Genomic DNA, 20,162 nt, shown 5'->3' with positions numbered 1-20,162 from the left:
CTAAAATGTACCAGAAATAAGAAATAAATGGACTGGACATGAAATTCAAATCTCAAATCAAAGTGGAGTGAAGTTTCTGGGGCAACAAGTCAAACCTAAAGTCTTCTCTGTCTGGCATGCACACACCTCTCTCAGTTTGCCATAGCACCTGTGCGATGAGGAGTGAAAACCTCTTAGCACAGACCAATTTTCTCGTAGCATTTGCAACATGTATGTCGCACTGTACAGCCCTGAGAGAGGCATCTTTTTAACTCATTCACATATATATTTTTTTAACACATGTATCTTTGAACATGTATATATATTTCATTGTAACTGGTCTGGTGTATTATGGTTTCTTCTCATGATTTCTGTAAGAAAAAAGTCTTCCATGTCAATAAACTCAAACGTCATTAAAATGTTGTTTTGCAGTCTGTAGTTGTGCTTCTGTAAGAGCAGCAGGGGCATAACACTGAAGGTTACACTGTGAAGAATTTCTGCAAAGACATATCTACACTGATGCAAAAAAATGACTACCCTTAGCTACATTTTTAAGATGAGTTCTTACTTCACCTCAAATACTACCAACAGTTTCAAAGTCAGAGAAATTCTTATTTTTATAATCATAGCAGGAAGTGTCTTGTTAAGATGGCTGTCATGGCAGAACCACCGTAACAGGCACGTTTTGTTTATCATTGCCATGGAAACGGCCTACCCAGTTGTACCCTTTCACTCCGTTCTTTTCACAATCACACACTGAGGGAATAAATCTCAGACAATCGGCCACCAGAATTAGCTAATCCCATTCAAATTGCACGCCACTGATGAAGCAGTGGGAACAAATTAGGGTTAAGTGTCGTGCCCAAGGACACATCAGCATGACAGACTACAGGAGCTGGGGATCAAACCCCCAACCTCCCGAATGCGGGACTACCAACTCTACCCAGGTGACACCTGTCAACCAATCACAACCATCTCATGCACATCAGTGATACCTACAGCATTAAAAGCCACAAATCCCACTGAGATAAGTTCAGTTTTTGGAGGGTTTTCTTAACCTGGGGCACAAATGTGGTTTAAAAATGCAGATAAACTCAAAACAAACAGCTTTACAGCTACAACAGTGAGGAATGATCAAGACACGACTGAAGCCGGTCACTGCTTTCTGCAGTTTGTGACTGCTGGAGTTTTAAAAGGTGAGCATGAAGGAGCACAGCATGCTTCTACAGTGATGTAGAAGAAGGTCACGTTAACAAAAGGTGCTAGCAGTACTCATGCAGTTTTTGTGGCATTAACAACACCAGAAGATGAAGAAATGCAGCAAGAGAGAAGCGCCGTGTGTGTACCAAACACACCTGGTGCAGGTGCAGCACAGAGCTGATTCCTAGTGAACTTTATGTCATGTAAGGACTGTTCTCTAGTGTTTGAAAGGACTAAAACTCATCACATCACTGGTTGTGAGTTAAATTGACCAGTCAAAAGACCAATGCAGAACTCCCCCTCTATGAAATGAGGACTGTGTTCAATAACAACTACACTCCATGAACAGTAATCCAACATTTTAGTTTCATGGATGAATTAATGCACATTAAACAAGGTTTTATGTTTACTTTCTACTGCTAATGCAAACAAACAAAAACTGAATAGTCCCTGTCATGCTAATTTGGTTTACAGTGTTTTTAAATATCAAATTTGATGAAATTATTTGAAGTGATGACTTGGTAAACTAACTTTTGCAGATTTCAGCTTACTATATCCTGTGATAATTCTGATAAATGTAATATTTGGGTCATGGTAGTCATTGTATGAAATTTAAGTATTGTTATATCTCTAATTTAAACAAAGTGAAGTACATTTTTTACACGAACGACCTCTTCAATGAAAGTAAAATTTCTTACCTGAAAAACTTGGGTCTTCATTAAAGAGTAGCCCAACAAGTAGCCTACACGAAAAGAAAGTTACAGTTATCTAAGTACATGACAAATGTAAATGTGACTTTCCACCCTTTCTTCATAACATTAAAATATATTTTAAATATATATACCTGATAGAAGATAATTCAGGTGTCTTATGGCTTCTTCTGTGGAAATAATCTCCAGCATTTACTGAAACAGAGGGAAAATAAAACTAACGGTTAGCAAGCTACATCGCTAAAACAGATAATAAAGATTAACCGAGCAAAATATGACAAAGTAGCTAGATAAATCTATTCTAAAGTGAATTAAAATCAGCACAAAAATGTTTGGTGTCAATTTTAGAGGGTCTCTTAAACATAACACATCAATATTTAGTACTTTTACCGCGGAAAACACGTTATTTCAAAGTGGTTTAACTTATTTCAAATTAATTTTACCGCAGAGATGGGATAACCCGTCTGTCAACGAGACACGGGGTTTGATACGCAAGCCTGCAGGGGCCCAGAAGAGGGCGCTAGATCATCACTGTATATTAATGTCAGGACAAACAGTGGGAAAAATAACCAGTAATACTACACAGGCATGGACATTTTCTATGGTCTGATTATTTTCAGTTCAATGTAACAAGCTTTATTTACAAGAATGTGAGAAAACAAAAGACAATTGACTAAGCATTATATGATTAAAGACTATACAAATTTAGCCACTTGTAACAATCCTACAAAGTGAAACATTATAATGAATAATAATAATAATAATAATAATAATAATAATAAAAGTAATAATAATAATAATATATCAAAATAATCATTGTCATGATAGTAATAATATAGTAAAAGGATAATTAACCCCGTTATTTATTTATTTGTTTTTCCACAAAAAATGAATTAAGTAAACTTTTGAAACTAAACATCAAAATCTTTGTTGGGACCAGTTTCGGTATTTTTTGCAATGTACTCTTCCATTGCATCTTTGATGAAAGACTTTCTTTTTTCACAGAAATGAAGCAACATGCGATTTTTCTTTGCATTTTTGGACTTATAATTTTAAAACCTTGTGTTATTTATAGTTTGAGAATGTCTTGACATTAACCTCCTGAGACCCAAATGTTAGTCCTCATATGTGTCTGCAAGGCCTTAGGAGGTTTTTCATAAAAACTCAGTGCTGTATGTGTAATGTGGACAACGCTGTTGTTTCTTTATGGCTGCAGAATGGCCGACAAAGCCAACACTCATTTCTACTTTCTTTTGAAAAGTTAAAATAGATTTTAAGCAAAGAGGATGAGCGCTACTGATTGTTTTCTGATCTGTTTTTTATTCTGTGGATAAACTGAGAATTCTGGGGAAAAAGTCAAAATTCTGACTTTGATCTCATGATTCTGAAATTAACTTCATAATTCTGTTTTGAATCTCATATTCCAACTCTAATCTCGGCAATCTGACTTTATTTTCAGAATTACGTTTTCAATCTCAGATTTCTGAATTTGACCTCAGGATTCTGTTTTAAATCTCAGCATTTTGACTTTATTGACATAAATAAATAAATATATATATATATATATATATATATATGTATGGCTGACACTCGAAGGATATATCGAAGTCAGAATTCTGGAAATAAAAGTCGGATTTCTGAGATCACAGTCAGAATGTGCGTTTTTAAATAGTCATGCGTCAAATCAGCAGGCGGCGATAACGCTCAGCTTGCCAACATTCGAAAATCCCCACGAAGAAGAAACCAGGAAGTAACCCTCGTGTGCTCGTGTGGTTTGTAACCGTAACAGCAGAGAGTTCATCAACTGACAGAAAGAGTAAATCAGCGTTTCCAAGGCGCCAGCTCACTGAACAGGTACGATGATATTTTAATGTTTGTTGTCTCTTTTAAAAACCGACTTATGATGCCAAGAGTTTTAAGAATATTTGGGTTGAAGCTTTAAATTGGTCTGAAATGTGTCTTGTTTTGATACCTGGTTTAAAGCCGGTGTTACGGTGTAAAGAGCCCCCGTTTTAACTGGTGACGTTTAGCCGGATGCTTCACCTATGATTGGCGAGGTTTACTAGAAATAGAAAGTTTATTGAATAATTCATTGTTTGATTTTTAAATGAAGATATACCTGATGAATATTTTGTTTATAACCGTTTGAAAACATAAAAGACATTCGGTAGAGCGTCTCCAGAACTACGACACTCACTGACGTATTCCGCTGAAGGTCACCAGTTAGCATGGTTACTCTTTAAACCGTAACACCCCTGTTAGCGTAGCTTGTGTCAGACAGTTCAGGAGCTTTATATTATTTGAATTTAACCATTTTCGTTGTTTGTTATGTTACTAATCGTTTCAAACAACCCTTACAATGAAGTTTATTTTTCTATACCTAAGCTATCTAATGTCAGTGGGTTAGTTCAGGCTACCAAACAACCAGACTAGGTGTTACACAAGTTTTATGTCCTCCTCCATTGAAATAATGTTATGTAAATCACAATTAGATGTGACTGACCTGTCGTCTCTTCTCACTGACCTAGTTAATTCAGCTTGGCTCAAGTCTCTCACTTCCTTGTTTAATTTTTAACCACTTGTGGCTTTTAAACTTCTGTCATATAAAAAAATTGATTAACCCTTTAATGCTCACGTACATCATTGGAAATATCAAATATTAGTTCTTATAGTTCTGGCTCTCACAGTTATGTAAAATAAGGAAATCATGGCTCCTTTGACTGTCTTGTTTTCTTTTAACCAAAAAAAAAAAAAAAAGAAAAAAAATGCAGATGCGTTATGGTCCTTTAAAATGATAGCATTTTTTCTAAAAGGAAGTACCCTTAATTTGAGACAGTATAAATTACAAAGTAAAAGCATCAAATGAACATTTTATTGAGACAGTCAGTTAGTTAAACATAACTGGGTTACTCAAAAGGACTGTACAGATACAGTACAGAGTGGAGGATGAGCAGGAGTGAGCCATCTCACATCCTTACTATCTTTGCACAGGCAGGGAGAATTTAAAAATAAAAGCATAGCTTAAAGGTGACTGTACAGATCGATGATTTGGCTTTCTATCAATCCGATTGTTTGATTAATCAATTGATGTTTCGATATACGTCGATGCATCATTACACCCCTTAAAAAACTGCGTGATTTAATAGTTTTATGGCATATAATCTTGATAAGAATCATTAAGTTACTAACAAATTAACCAGGGATTTTTAGACATAAGTGAGTCATTTTGTACATGCACTTCTTTATGAATGCCAGTATTATGTCCCCAGACTCTTAAGTCATGGTTTGATACTACACTGGTGTACCGGAGCTGCACTCATTTAAATCTCAGCATGGTTCATTTTCTAAATTAAGTGTCTGATTGAAATAGGTGATGTTTCTCAGGTTGTAAATGCCCATAATGTTAATTTTCATTTTTAAAAATCTGTATTCAAAGCTCTCCTCATTCCCTCAGGTTATAATGGCCTCTTACACCTGCATCAGCTGCCGTGTGGCTTTTGCAGATGGCGATGTACAGCGAGCTCACTACAAAACCGACTGGCATCGCTACAATCTGAAGCGCAAGGTCGCAGACATGCCTCCAGTCACCGCTGAAAACTTCCAGGAGCGCGTCCTTGCACAGCGTGCAGCCACGGAGCAGCAGCTGAGTGACACCGCGGCCACTGAAGGCTGCGCCGTTTGCAACAAAAAATTCTCCAGCACCAATGCCTACCAGAACCACCTGCAGTCCCACAAACACCAGCAGGCTGAGAAGCAGGCCCTGGCTGCCGCCCAGAAGAGAGTGGAGAAGATAAACGAGAAGAACCTGGAGAAAGGACTCAGCGACGAGAAGGTGGACAACGACGCCAGGAATGAGGCGCTGCAGCAGGCTCTGAAGGAGCAGCAGAGGTTGACCCCAGCCAAGCAAAGGAAGGTTCAGACATCTCAGCAGAAGACGGGGAAGCAGGAGAAACCGCCACGGTTGATGTGGCTGGAGGAGCAAGCCAAGAGGAGAGAGACGGAGGAGGGAGCCACGGCTGGGGAAGGTAAGGAGCAGAAGTATATCAGCATTATGTTACTGTAATTGAGTGTATTTTTCAAAGGTTCCTACAGTTTGACATCATCTGGAGTGAATTATTATAATCTTTCAGATGGTTGGGAGGACGTTGACGAGGAGGATGATGATGAGATGGAGGAAGAAGAAGAAGAGGAGGAGGAGGAGGTGATGGATCAAGGAGAAGGAGACTCTGCATCTTCTTCAGACCCCCATCCTGCCGCTCTGCCAGGCTCCATCCCTGTCACAGACTGCCTGTTCTGCTCTCATCACTCAAAGACGCTCATGAAAAATGTCGCCCACATGACCAAAGTCCACAGCTTCTTCATCCCAGACGTGGAGTTCCTGGTCGACCTCAGAGGTCTCATCCGCTACCTCGGTGAGTTTGTGGTGTTGATTTCAAAAACAGATTATCACTGATGGACTGGGAGTTTGATCTGTTGAAATTCATATCATTGGTATTTAAAATGTGAGGAGCTCTGTACAGAAACTTAACAGGGTGACAGATGTTGTCTCGGAGCATTGTTTGTGTTCAACGCCATGTTTGTTAGCTGTAAAAGTACTCTGGTGTCTGATATTGTTCTTGTTTTGTGTTAAAGGAGAGAAAGTCGGAGCTGGAAACGTGTGTTTATGGTGTAACGAGAAGGGACGGTCATTTTACTCAACTGAAGCAGTACAGAGTCACATGACGGACAAAAGCCATTGTAAACTTTTCACAGAAGGAGACGCTGCTCTGGAGTTCGCAGATTTCTACGACTTCAGGTAAAAAGTAACACTTACTGAAAAGATATACAGGTGCAGCTCAAAAAATTCGAATATCATGAAAAAGTTCATTTTTAGCTGTGATTTAATTCATAAAGTTAAATGTCCATATAACATAGATTGTCTCACACAAAGTGAAGTATTTCAAGACTTTTTTTGTTTTAATCTTGATAATTACAGCTTACAGCTCATGAAAACCCACTATCTCAACATATTCCAATATTGCAAAACACCAGTCAAGAAAAAATAATACTCATCTGTGCACTCACTGCTTGGTCAGAGCTCTTTTTGCATGAATTACTGCATCAGTGTGGCAAAGCCAATCAGTGCTGAAGCCTTATAGTCTGATAGCAGTCTTCAACTCGTCTGGTGTCTCTCGTCTTCCTCTTTACATTTCCCCAGAGATTCTCTACAGGGTTCAAGTCTGGCCAGTTGGCTACCCAATCAAGCACAGTAACACCATGGAGAGGAAATCAGTTTCTGGTAGTTTTGGCCTTACTGTGGGCAGGTCAAAGAAAATCAATATCTCTGTTATGAACCTGTCTTGGGGAAAGGTGCATAACATGATAAAGTAAGAAAAAAGAATGTGTCTTCCCAGTCCCCACACTAACAAGCAGGGTCAGAATGCAAATTTAACTAGAATTTATTTAAAGTTAATCAAATAAAAGAAGTTACTGTTAACAGTTGAAATGAAAGACTGGATACAAACTAAAGAGGCGATTGTAGCACTCAAAAATAAGAACTATACAGTAACACAATTACCAGAAATAGTAACTAAAATGACTACAATTCAACAAGATCCACGTAAACAAGATTCAAAGTTTTCAAATTACCACCAAATTAACAAAAACACAGTTATCAACAATGTGAGCTAGAATTTGGAGGAACAGACAGAAGGTGCTGCTGTCAGAGATGCTGCTGAGTCAACTGCAGGCTGCCGTATTTGAGAGGCCAGGGACCAACCAGCCTCGCATGCCACCGCCCCCAGCCCCCACTCCATCAGCCAATCACCAGGCACCACCTGGGAAGACGACCAAAGATCCACACATATGACAGACAGCACATTCACTCAAGCACACCAAACGAACAAAGCTGTACAAACAAACAGAGGTCTCACTCTCACGCAAAAACAGAAGACAAGCAAAGATCCAAGCAGCAGTAGAGCGCTCACTTGGATACAAAAAGGAGAACACGAAATACAAAAACAGAACATGCGGCCACAGCTGTAACAATCTCCATGAAGCCTCTCAGCAGATGGAAGCATGAAGGTCTCTAAGATCTCCTGGTAGACGTCTGACAGCGTCGACTCATAAAGGCCAGTGGAACAACAGCAGCAGAACAACATCAAGACTAAAACAAAAAAAGTCTTGAAATATTTCACTCTGTATTTGGAAATTAAACATTTTGAATCAAATCGCAGAAACAAAACGAACTTTTCATGATGTTGTGATTGATCTTTTTGAGATGCACCTGTATTTCAATAATGTATGATGAAGTTTATTCTCTAGAAGGAGATTTTTCCCTTCATTACAGCTGGTAAAACATCTCCTTATCAAATGATTCACAGTATTTTCTTTCTCAATAACAGGAGCAGCTATCCAGACAGGAAGGAGGGAGAGGATGTAGATATGAATGAAGATGAGTTACCAGATGAAAAGAACCTGGAGTACGACGATGAGACGCTGGAGCTGACTCTTCCTTCAGGTGAACTCTCAGAAATTATCTGATTATTTCCTCTTGTGTTGCAAACAGCTACTGTACTGTTTTAAAAACCTCTTCAGTGGTAATTTAAAACCATCATACCCATGGTGGGGCTTTGCTTTGGGGCTGTTTTTTCTCACCTGGTACAAGGGTTTTAGTTAAGGTAGAGACAATTATGAACAATTCCAAATACCAGTCAGTTTAGGCAAATTACCTTCAGGTATGCTAAAGATGAAGGGCCGGGTGACGCCTTAATGCAGTGACACATGCAGCTTTGTTGAGAAAAAATAAACCTCCTGAAGAACTTTAATAAAGGTGAACACTGTGAAACTCATCCAAAGGCGGGTTTCTGATTCGACCCTTTATGCACTAATAATAAATACCATCAGAAGAGCAGAGACGTAAAAACAAAGCTACAAAATGAAGTGAGGCAGAACCTATTTTTGCATAGTTAAGATTGAAGGGATGTTAGCATTTAACCCTGTGAGGATGGCTTTGTCATATACGACAAGAAGAGACGTGTTATTCAAAGTTAAATAACTTTAAATCACAGCCTTTTACTTGTTTATGCTCTGAAAGCCCTCCTTTGTACCATTCTAATGACGCTATCCACACCTTCACAGCCCTTGAAAAATGTTTTCTAGCAAGCAAGGCGCTTGAGTGACTTTCCAGGGTCTTTAAGATTTAATCCACACTAGTAACTCTGATATTCAGCGTCTTTTTATCCATTTCTATCCATTTCTCGATTGTTTTGGCAGCTAGCAGGTTTGTCCGCTGCCTAATTGTCTTTTTGTATCCCAGAATGCACTGTGACTGGGCTGTGACAACCAATGGCAGGCTTTTCCATCGTCACATCATGCTTTGCTGCACAGTGGAGAAGAGAGCCTGAATGACTCATAATTGAGAGAAGGAGACACAGGGAGCCTATGATTTGTCTCTCTTTGTCTCTGCAGTCAGGAACCACTTTAAATAATGACTCAAATTCCTAAAATGCGCAAGGATTTTTTTGGGTAAAAATATGAATTATTTGAAGACTTTTTGACACGGAATGATTATTTTTCACTTTTTGGTCTAAAAAAGATGGGAGAACAAGTTTTTAGTTTAGTTTGTAGTTTTTCTTTTGTCTTTTTAGTCCCGTAACGTTTTCAAAATTCCAGTAACATAACTGCAGCACACATGAAATTCAGAATTCACTTTAAGACCCTTGTTTTTGTTTATAAAGCCCTCCATCATCAAGCAGCTGAATATATAGCTGACCTGCTTCATTCCTACATCCCCAGCAGAACCCTCAGGTCCTCAGATCAGGGTCTTCTTGTTGTCCCTCGGGTCCGACTGAAAACCAAAGGGGATGGAGCCTTTGAGATTTTGGCCCTGACTCTTGGAACTCTATCCCTTTTAGCTTACGCTGAAAGCAGCTGAAAACGCATCTCTTTAAACTGGCTTTTGGTCATTTGTTGTAATTTTGTATACTTGTACTAATTTTTTCTTTTATTCTTGCTCTTTGTATGTATTTTCGCTGTTTTATTATTTTGTTTTCTAAAGCACTTTGTGACTTGCTCTGTGAAAGGTGCTATATCAAATACATTTTACTTACTTACATATTCTTAAAGCCAAACTTGTCCTGAAGAAAAGGGTGTTTAGAGCATGACTGTGCACCACAGAGTTGATGTTTTATGAGACACAAAGGTTAGAAAATAAAAAAATAGCTTAGGGCTCAGAGTATTCAAACCAATTGAAGTTTCTGCAGATAAGACTGAACAACATTAAAAACAAACTATAAAAACCCAAAGGCCTGTGTGAACCATGATAAACAGCACATGAATAATGGTGTCATCTGCATAAAAATGATAAAAGGCATCAAGATATCACCCAGATTGTTAATATAAACGGAGAATATGTTAGTTCCTAAAACCGAACCTTGGGGCACACCAAAAAAAGGTTTAGATTTTTAAAGTGCACATGTGTTTGAGCTTTAACAAATTTGACAAGACTCAGATGTTTATTTTCTACCTGTAAAAGTGCTTATTAGTGGCTTTGTAGTTTATATTGACAGTGTTCATATTGTGCGTTTCTGCAGGCGCTACGATCGGCCATCGCTCCCTCATGAGGTACTACAAACAGCGGTTTGGAACTCAGAGAACCGTGGCGCTGAGCCACAACAAGAACGCCGTCGGCAGAGTCCTCCGGCAGTACAAAGCTCTGGGCTGGGGTGGAGACGGAGGTAAGATTCAACCAGGAAAACAACAAATCCGGATATTTAACGTGCAGACGATCTTTAAACTGAGAGTTAGTCCTGACTAGTTCTGCTCTTCTCTTACCAACACCGTGTTTCACATTATTATGCAAATGATATTTTTATCTGATTTTCCTAAATAGTCAGTGCAAATGACAGTCAGTTATTTTTAAGTCATCAACTGTTAGAGCATAATTCAAATTCAAATTCGATTGAACAAACCTCCTTATAATATGTATATATATACATAATTTTTTTTTTTTTTTGTCAAAAATAAAGATCTCAAAATGCACTGTTCCACATTATTAAGCACAACAGAGTTTCAAAACATTTTATAGGTTCTAAAGAACTGAAAATGGTCATTTGTTGAATTTGCAGCATTAGGAGGTCATATTTACTAAAATCAAAAGCTGTTAGAATCAAAACCGTCTTAACAGGCCAAGTTCCATGTTAACATAGGAGCCCTTCTTTGATATCACCTTCACTATTCTTGCTTCCATTGAACTTGTGAGTTTTTGGAGAGTTTCTGCTGGAATTTATTTGCAGGATGTCAGAATATCCTCCCAGAGCTGCTGTTTTGATGTGAACTGCCTCCCACCCTCATGGATCTTTAGCTTGAGGATGCTCCAAAGGTTCTCAACAGGGATGAGGTCAGGGGAAGATGGGGGCCACACCATGACTTCTCTTTTTTTATGCCCATAGCAGCCAACGACACAGAGGTATTCTTTGCAGCATGAGATGGTGCATTGTCATGCATGAAGATCATTTTGTTACAGAAGACACTGTTTTTGTTTTTGTACCATGGAAGAAAGTGGTCAGTCAGAAACTCTAGATACTTTGCCGAGGTCATTTTAACACCTTCAGGGACCCTAAAGAGCAGGCAGCAGTAGAGATCCTTTTTCTGTGGCCTGCTTAATCATGTGGAACGTCCTTCTTAAGTAGTTTTCTTTAATTGGGCTCACCTGGAAAACTAATTATCACAGGTGTCTAAGATTGATTTCAGTGATCAAAAGAGCCCCAAGACACAATACTATCCACGAGTTTCATTGAAAAACAAAAAATTAAATGCTTGTGATACTAAAATCCAATTTGCATAATAGCGTGGAACGTGGTGTATATCTTGTGTTTGGTAGAAGTCTTAAGTCTTTGTTGTAACAATGCTTCCTGGCAATGAATCTTAAACTGTTAGCATGTGACTTACAAATGTGGCACCATTTAAAAGGGAAATAAACCAGCTTTACAACGATTTAAGATCTGTTGCCATGAAGCATTGTCACAACAAAAAAAATCTACCAAAAACAAATTTCTTTACTTTTTGTGGCTGATTAATCTTAAAAACTTGACATTTAACCCAGCCCTAATGACACACTGTATCCCTGTTCTCCTCTTTCCCTTTTAGGCAGCGGCTCCCTCTATCAGAAACAGAAAGACATGCAGTACGTTCAGATGATGAAGTCAAAGTGGATGCTGAAGATGGGCATGAGCCACAACGCCACCAAGCAGAAGCACTTCAGGCCTCAAGTCATTTTCTAAACTCAAGAAACTTTCCAATCTTTGTTGTTTTCCTGCCAGTCAGACTTCAAATACTGCAGCAGGTTCCTGCATGGTGGCAGGAAAACACATGAACTGGAGGTCTGTAAGCTGCTGCAGAAACCATCATGAAGAGTCATTTTACCAACTTCTCGAGAGTCTAAAATAAAAGCAGTTTAGCTACATTTTGTCCTAGTAAGACAGCGATCTTTAATACTGCATCTGTCATGTTTCATGGTGATTTTTGAAAGGAATCAAGGTATCGTCACTGCAAAAGATAAACTAATGGAAAAGAGTGTAAATCACAGAGAAGGATAAAACTAGCAGTTAATAAAAAGATATGATTTCTAACAATTTAAATTCCTTTCAGTGCATAAAATACAGGATTACATCTTAATTGTTCCACATGCTTCTAATACATCAACAAAATAAAGATTTTAAATACTTAGGAGTTGTGTGGCACTCTGTCCTTGATGATAACTAACTGTATTTATATCGACTGCTCTCTATGTTTACATGTTTACAAGAAACTCATTCAATAAAACTACAGAGCTATAGCTGTCCAAATGACAACAAATTGTATCCTTCCTGATTTCTCTTTGCATATATCACACTGAAATGTTTTAGGTTGTCAAACAGATCTTAATATTAGACAAAGATAACCAGAGTAAATACAAAACACAGTTTTTAAATGATTAATTTATTAATTATGGGGGAAAAGCCATCCAAATCTACCTGGTCCTATGTGAACCCCCCCCCCCCCGGCCATTGATTTTATAAATTAACTGTGAATAACCACATTTTTTGGATTGCTGTGTTCAGTCTCACTATCCACACCCAGGCCTGACTAGAGTCAGACCAGTTGAATCCAGAAATTCCTTCAATAAAACCGATCTGACAAAGTGAATTCGGTTAAATCACAGTAAGCAGCACATCATGACACCATCTAAAGGAATTCAAGAGCAGATGAAAAATAAAATAGGGATATCTATCAGTCTGGAAATTGCTATAAAGCTGTTTCTAAGGCTGGGACTCCAGCCAAAGGTGGTGAGAGCCATTATCCACAAATGGAGAAAACAGGGAACAGTGGTGAACCTTCCCAGGAGTGATCGGCCAACCAAAAGGACTCCAAGATGGATGGACGACTCACAAAAGAACCCAGAACCACATCCAAAGACCTGCAGGCCTCACTGCCCTCAGTTAAGGTCAGAGTTCATGACTCAACCATAAGAAAGACACTGGGCAAAAATGGCATCATGGGAGAGTTCCAAGGCCAAAACCACTGCTGACAAAAGAAAACACAAAGGCTCCTCTCACATTTGCCAAGAAACATCTTGATGACTTTTGGAGAAATATTCTCTGGACTGACGAGACCAAATTGGAATTTTCTGGAAGGTGTGTGGCCCGTTACATCTGGGGTAAAACTAACAGCAACAGTCAAACATGAGGCAGTGTGATGGTCTGCCCCAGAACCTGGACCACTTGCTGTGATTGATTGAAGACTCATTGCCAGTTATCACAAATGCTTGCTTGCAGTTGTTGCTGCCAAGGGTGGAACAACCAGTTATAAGGTTTAGGAGGAATGACTTTTTCACATAGGGCAAGGTAGGTTTGGGTGGCCTTTTCCCCCTAATAAACAAAATTATCATTTAAAAGCTGACTTTTTATGATGGGTCGAATTTATAAAATTATTTTCAGTTATAAGATAGAAGAAGGACCGTTTCCTCTTCTTGAAATCTAAACTGAAAAATGTCATTGGCATCCAAAAACTAAGGTTTAAAGACTTCATCTTTAATTAACATCTTTAATACAGCTTAGGGGAGCTTGTTTATAATATTTATTTGTTTTAATCAGCGGTTACACCTGCAACTTATTTGAAAGTTAATGAAAAATAATGATCACAGCACACATGTGGGGATTTGCACATCTTACAAGATCTGAAAAGCCAGATTGATCCTCTTTAAGATGTCACAGTAGTTGTTCTCCAGGTACGTCAGATTTATCAATGACTCAGATCCTCATGCAGATGATGTCATCGAAAGCTGATCGGGCCTGAGCAGGATGCTGACCCACCACACCGCCCCGTTAATGAGCTCAGTTACTCCATTTGTTTGCGGTCCTCCACTTTATCTTTGGCAGCCTCTCCACTTCCTTTTGCAGGCTGGGAGAGTGTTTGCAGAGCGATGGTTTCAGGGTTTAGGGCACTCTGCCCGTCCAGCACGCCGCCGTTTGACAGAGTCAACAGGAAAAACAGAGAGGGGGAGGGGCCCTTCAGACTGGCCGACGGCGAGGAGACTAATTGATCAGGACGGCTTGGGGAGAGAAACAGGACAGAGAGGCATTAGCACTGTGAGATGATGGGAGGAGGTGATGATGGTTTGACTGATGACTGTTTCTGATCATTCCAGACTCCAGATTTATCTCAGCTGTCACGCTGATGACTTGTATTGTGTCCTTCCAAAAAAATTGGCCTGTTTTTTTTGTGTTCATGGCACTAATCATAGCGAAAATCAGCAGTATGAGACTGCAAAGACAAACAGCAGTGAAGATTTTATGCTCTGTCATTGCTTGAAAACAAGGAACCAATCCATCCTAACAGCGTTTATCTAGCCAAGCTCAAGCATCAGGACTGAAAATACTAAAAAGTCTTTACATAGAATATTTGAAGTTCAGTCTTTCTTGCTTTTAAAGGCAGTAAGCACACATTTTGGCCTTATTTTATTATGGTTCATGGATTTAATCCACAGAATGGGTACACCACAGTGATTAAAGAAGTTTAATTGTGAGAGTGAGAGCAGGGAGCTGCAGCCACTGCTCAACAAGCCTTTTTTAGCAGGGCATTTCAATTAAATCGAGCTGCTTGGCTCAACCACAGCAGCCCAGCAGGGCAGGGGATTTGCAGGGGAGGGCGCATGTAAAGCTGATGATGCAGTGTTTTGAGTCAATGTTGGTTTAGGGATTTATAGGTGAGGGGGAGAATCTTGAATTAGATATGAAAGGGGATGGGGAGCCAATGGAGATCTTGTAGGACAGGGGGGATATTGTCCCGGGATCGGGTGTGGGTGAGGAGTTGTTCTTCAGAATTCTGTTTAAGTAATGACGGTACCACCAGTTTTATCTTATTTTGCCAACAAGAGAAAATATGATCACAAATATTAAATAAGTGGATTTTAGCAGTTATTCTGTTCACAATAAAAATAAAAACAGATTTATACTGTTTGAGATTGATAGAACTGTTATTCTGTTGTAAAACTGATCATTTTCTACAACATTTAGCCCAAAACTGACTACAGTCACTTACATTTAAAGGTCACATTTTATGCAAGATACACTTTTTCAGGCTTTTCTAACAAAAATATGTGATCCTGGCCGGTCCAAAATCCCCCCAAGAATCAGAAAATTCATAACCTTTCAGAAAATGTGTGCTGAAACAAACCGTTCTCAGAATTTCCCCTCGTGATGTCATGTGGGGAGTTAGCACCACCGCCAGGTTGGGTTGGTCCTCCCTGCTTGGAGGAAAGGTTTGCCCTCCTCTCCTGATCTGATCAAGAGAGCCACATCCATTTCCTCAGAGGGGCGTGGTAGGTACTATTTATTCCTTGAAAATTCTTAAAATTAGTCAAATTTACCACAGGATCACATTTGAGTTTGCAGCAACATCCAACTTCACTATAGAACACTATTATCCTAAATTATAAGCAGATATTTGTCAAGAAAATGCCCTCACCATGGTTGCTAGGTGAGCTGGTCAATCGTCTTAGCAAAGACATTATTTTACACCCCTAAATGGTTTTATGTCCAAATATGGTTCCTCCATTTTTCTCACTAAGATTTCAGCAAATGATCTGATGCAAATAAAACCAATGATAACATTCAGCACAACTATTCCCTCTTCTAATGTGTGAGTTTAATCAACTTATTATACTCAGTTATGATGTTTGGGACCAAAGGGGATGTAAAACTGCATTTGTCAATTTCTGGAGGAAACAGGAAGTTTGAAATGCTCTGGGTCACTGCTGATTGGTCGTATGGTGTTGACTGATCAGAATCTTTCAGGTTCTACAGTGTCACAGAGAGTCAGGGGGAGGTTACAAAGGAAGTCAAATGATGTGACCATATATGCCTCATAAAGGGTTAACAGGAGGTAAATTACTGTTTATTTCCCCATTAAACAATCAGTTAGATGATTATTCTTTCCCTAGTTAACTATCAACAAGTTACTCTTCTTTTTTCAGCTGAACAAGCTGTTGGTAAATTCTTTTCCTCATTTATGAAGCAGTTTGTCCTTCATTGCCTGGTAAACTAGCAGTTAGATTCTCATTATTTCCTGGTTAACATGCCGTGAGTTTCCCTAACTATGCTACTTTTTGAATACTTTAATGTAAAGTGCTACTATCTAAAAACTCTCATTTATAGCAGATAAATTTCTTGTTATTTAGGCTTCTATAAATCACTGGATTTGCTGTTCAAAAAGACCATAGCTTGTAAATCAGAGTCAGAGCTCTGATGAATTAGTATCATATAGAAGGGCGCCGCTCTGTCAGACTGGAGGTAAAATCCAAAAGTGAATTTAGAGACTGTCCATCTCAGTCACCACCCCTCCTAAACAAAAACGAGTTACGGAGCAGTCCACCAGTCCCTCCCTGCTCTCAGCACGTTCCCCGGTCTCCCTGGGAGCCCTGGGGACCTGGTATTGATCGGTGCCTCGTAGGTAGTGATTGGACATGAGTGGATAATTTCCTTTGCTGCATTAGAGTCCATTACTGGCCCGCTCCCCGGAAAGCGATAGACATCCTCAACACGCAAAAAAGACAACAAAAAGAGAGGAAGATTTCTTCTTGGAAAAGCAGCCTCCTCGACAGCCGAGCTTTATTATCATCATCATCAGGTCCATGTGGAGGCTGAAAGGAAGATACCAGAAATGTAAAGACCTTTACTGAAGCCAGGAACAGCTCTGATGATGGGTTTACTTAAAACCACTTTAATGTGGCATTTACTAGAAACTACATTATCTTAAAGAGATGTAAATATAGGAGGTTTCTGTTCAGACAAGAGAAAGGATGAATAGCAGCTTCAGATGACAACTACAACCATACTTCCAAAAAAGTTGGGACAACATGTAAGATGTAAACAAAAACAATACTATGATTTTCAAATCTAGTGAACCCATATTTTCATTCACAATAGACAATAAACATCATAACAGATCTTAATACTGAGACAGTTTACTAATTCATGAAAAATATTAGCTTATTTTGAATTTGATGGCAACAACACATCTCAAATAAGTAGGGACGGGCCGACATAAGGCTGGAAATATATATGGTACTGATGAAAAACAGTTGGAGGAGCATTTTTCAACTAATTAGGTAAATTGGAAACAGGTCAGTAACATTGATGGGTGTAAAAGGAACATTTTAAAGAGGCAGAGTCTCTCAGAAGTAAAGATGGGCAAACCATGCCCACAAATTGTGGAAACAATTTGAGAAAAATGTTCCTCAGTGTAAAATTGTAAAGACTTTAAATATCCCAGCATCTATAGCCCACAATATCATCAAAAGATTCAGAGAATCTGGAGAAATCTCTGCAAGCAAGGGACAAGGCTGGAGGTTAATATTGAATGCTGGTGATCTTGGGGCCCTCAGGGGCCACTGCATTAAAAACAGGCATGGTCCTGTTCTAGAAATCACTGCATGGACTCAGGAACATTTCCAGAAATCATTGTCAAAACAGTTGGCCATCCACAAATGACTGTTGAAGCTGGATCATGGAAAGAAGGACCCGTATGTAAGCAGGATCCAGAAGCTAAACTCGTTTAAAATGGACTGAAGCAAAATGGAAAACTGTTCTGTGGTCAGATGAATCCAAATTTGAAATTATTGCTGGAAACTCTGGATGCCATGTCCTGCAGACTAAAGAGGAGAGGGACCATCCAGCTTGTTCTCCTGGTTCTGTTCTAAAGCCTGAATCTCTGATGGTCTGGGGTTGCATTAGTGCCTATGGTGTGGGCAGCTCACACATCTGGAGAGACACTATCAATGCTGAAAAGTAGAGAGAGTGTTCAAGCAACATCTGCTCCCATCCAGACAACGTTTCTTTCAGGGAAGGCCTTGACTGTTTCAGCAAGACAATGCTAAACCACATACCATATCCATCACAACAGCATGGCTTCACAATAGAAGAGTCCAGGTGCCGAACTGACCGACCGTCAGTCCAGACCTTTCACAACAAAAACACATTTGGAGCATCAGAAAAGGAACCATCCAGCAAAGAAGACCCAGGACTGTTGAGCAGCTAGAATCATACATCAGACTAGAATGGGACAACATTCCTCTCCAAAAACTGTAGCAAATGGTCTCCTCACTTCCCAGACATTTACAGACTGTTGTTAAAAGAAGAGGGGATGCTAAACCTGTCCCTACTTTTTACATGTTGCTGCTATCAAATTCAAAATGAGCTAATATTAGTTATGAAATGGTTAAATGACTCTCTTTCAACATCTGATCTGCTGTTTGTGTTCTATTGTGAATAAAATATGGGTTTATGAGATTTAGCAGTCATTGCATTTTGGATTTATTTACACTTTACACAGCATCCCAACTTTTTTGGAACTGGGGTTGTACATTATCAGCTCAGGCTGATCACCACCGCTTCCCCTTGTTTCTTGCACAGAAAACCACCCCGGTGTTTCAGTGTAATGGGTGACCATGTTATCTGGTGACTTTTAGCTAACGGCATTTGTATTGGATTATATAGGATTCTTTTCTTGTTGATTTTTTTTTTTAATATTAAGCAAATTCATTTATTTAAAACAGACCCAACTGATAAACAAGCCAAGAAGATTCCAGCCAGCATAATCCAGCACCTGAGTTTGTTGGTCCAACCCTTATTAGACTGAGTCCTCCATCTAAGAGCCTCAGACTGTGAGTAAACAGCTCCAACACTGACTGGCTGAAGTGTCCCTTAAAGTCAGCCCCCTCACCCGTGATGATGTTGACATTTGTAACCCAGCAGGTGACCCTTTCACACAGACAGGATGCTGCAGATCTCCACATCTCCCCACATTCAGTCTCCTCAGTGTCAGCAGGCCCACTACTGTGAGTGTGATCCTCTCTTCCTGACAGCCGGCGGTGGAGGAGCAGAGCGAGCATGGCTCTGGAAAGTTATCTCCTTCATCATATTAATGGGATAATAATGTGATTGATTGGTCATCTCCCCGGGGAAATGCTCTTTTCTGCTTCCTGAGACAGCAAGACTTATCACTGATAGGGGAGACCGGGGGCAATGTAACAGACCCAGTTCCTCCTATAAGAGACAAGATAGAGTGATGATTCTTACCGCACGCGCTCAGTAGGATTCTCTCTCTCTCTCCCTCTCTCTGCCTGCTGAAAACGAAAGGGATCATTTCACTATGGAGGAAAGCAAATAAAGGGTTTTAATGTTAGAAATCTGTTGATGGGATGTAGAGTATTTTCTTTTAACTTTCTGAAGTTCATGAATGTCCCTTTAAATTTTGATAAATTTCATTTTCAGCTTAAGGGTTATAAATAAGCTTGTAAAAAAATGCTATCATATCTCTCTAGGTGAAAAAAGCCCCTCAAAATGAATGGGAAAAGTGGGTGTTTAGCTATTTAAAATCTTTTAAAACCAAAATGTTACTGCTTAACGGTTGTTGAGAGTCTTTGTGGGTTTGCATATCAGGACTTTCTGTACATATATTGGCATCATAACATTATTGACTAAAAAAAGACTCTCTCTTCAGCTTCAGACAACTTTATTTAAAGCCTGACATACCAGATAGACTATTTCATATATCCTTTGCATGGATAAACTGTATTTCACATGCATTTGGGAAACCACCCATGCAAAGTGTTTGGGAAGGACAGGACTTGAGCTTTACAGGCTAGCGCTACCATAGTGTTTGAATGGTGGAGGTTGTCAGTGGCTTAAAATAATGACGGGACCTAACAGGAGACGTGCAAAAATATCTTTTCTGCTAAGAGATTCTTTCACT

The 20,162-nt window shown here is 39.3% G+C and overlaps 1 protein-coding gene across 1 annotated transcript; it reads left to right on the top strand.

The window, feature by feature from the left end:
- Positions 1–3,627: 3,627 nt before the first annotated feature.
- znf622 (zinc finger protein 622) lies at positions 3,628–12,596 on the top strand. Its single transcript, XM_041802396.1, has 7 exons — positions 3,628–3,743; positions 5,344–5,914; positions 6,020–6,301; positions 6,522–6,684; positions 8,273–8,388; positions 10,463–10,606; positions 12,018–12,596. The coding sequence occupies exons 2-7, from the start codon at positions 5,350–5,352 to the stop codon at positions 12,149–12,151; spliced, it is 1,404 nt and encodes a 467-aa protein (XP_041658330.1). The 5' UTR covers positions 3,628–3,743; positions 5,344–5,349; the 3' UTR covers positions 12,152–12,596.
- The last annotated feature ends 7,566 nt before the right edge of the window (positions 12,597–20,162 follow it).

This window comes from Cheilinus undulatus, linkage group 13, assembly GCF_018320785.1.
Source record: "Cheilinus undulatus linkage group 13, ASM1832078v1, whole genome shotgun sequence".
Taxonomy (NCBI): domain Eukaryota; kingdom Metazoa; phylum Chordata; class Actinopteri; order Labriformes; family Labridae; genus Cheilinus; species Cheilinus undulatus.
Note: the sequence above shows the minus strand (reverse complement) of the source record. Positions and strands in the feature narration are given on the sequence as shown.

What these genes read in the sequence shown, in the direction of transcription:
- znf622 (XM_041802396.1), top strand. Translation starts at nt 5,350, where the DNA reads ATGGCCTCTTACACCTGCATCAGCTGCCGTGTGGCTTTTGCAGATGGC. An exon ending in GCAGATTTCTACGACTTCAG is followed by an intron (nt 6,685 to 8,272) that starts GTAAAAAGTAAC and finishes TCTCAATAACAG; the next exon opens with GAGCAGCTATCCAGACAGGA. An exon ending in GGGCTGGGGTGGAGACGGAG is followed by an intron (nt 10,607 to 12,017) that starts GTAAGATTCAAC and finishes TTTCCCTTTTAG; the next exon opens with GCAGCGGCTCCCTCTATCAG.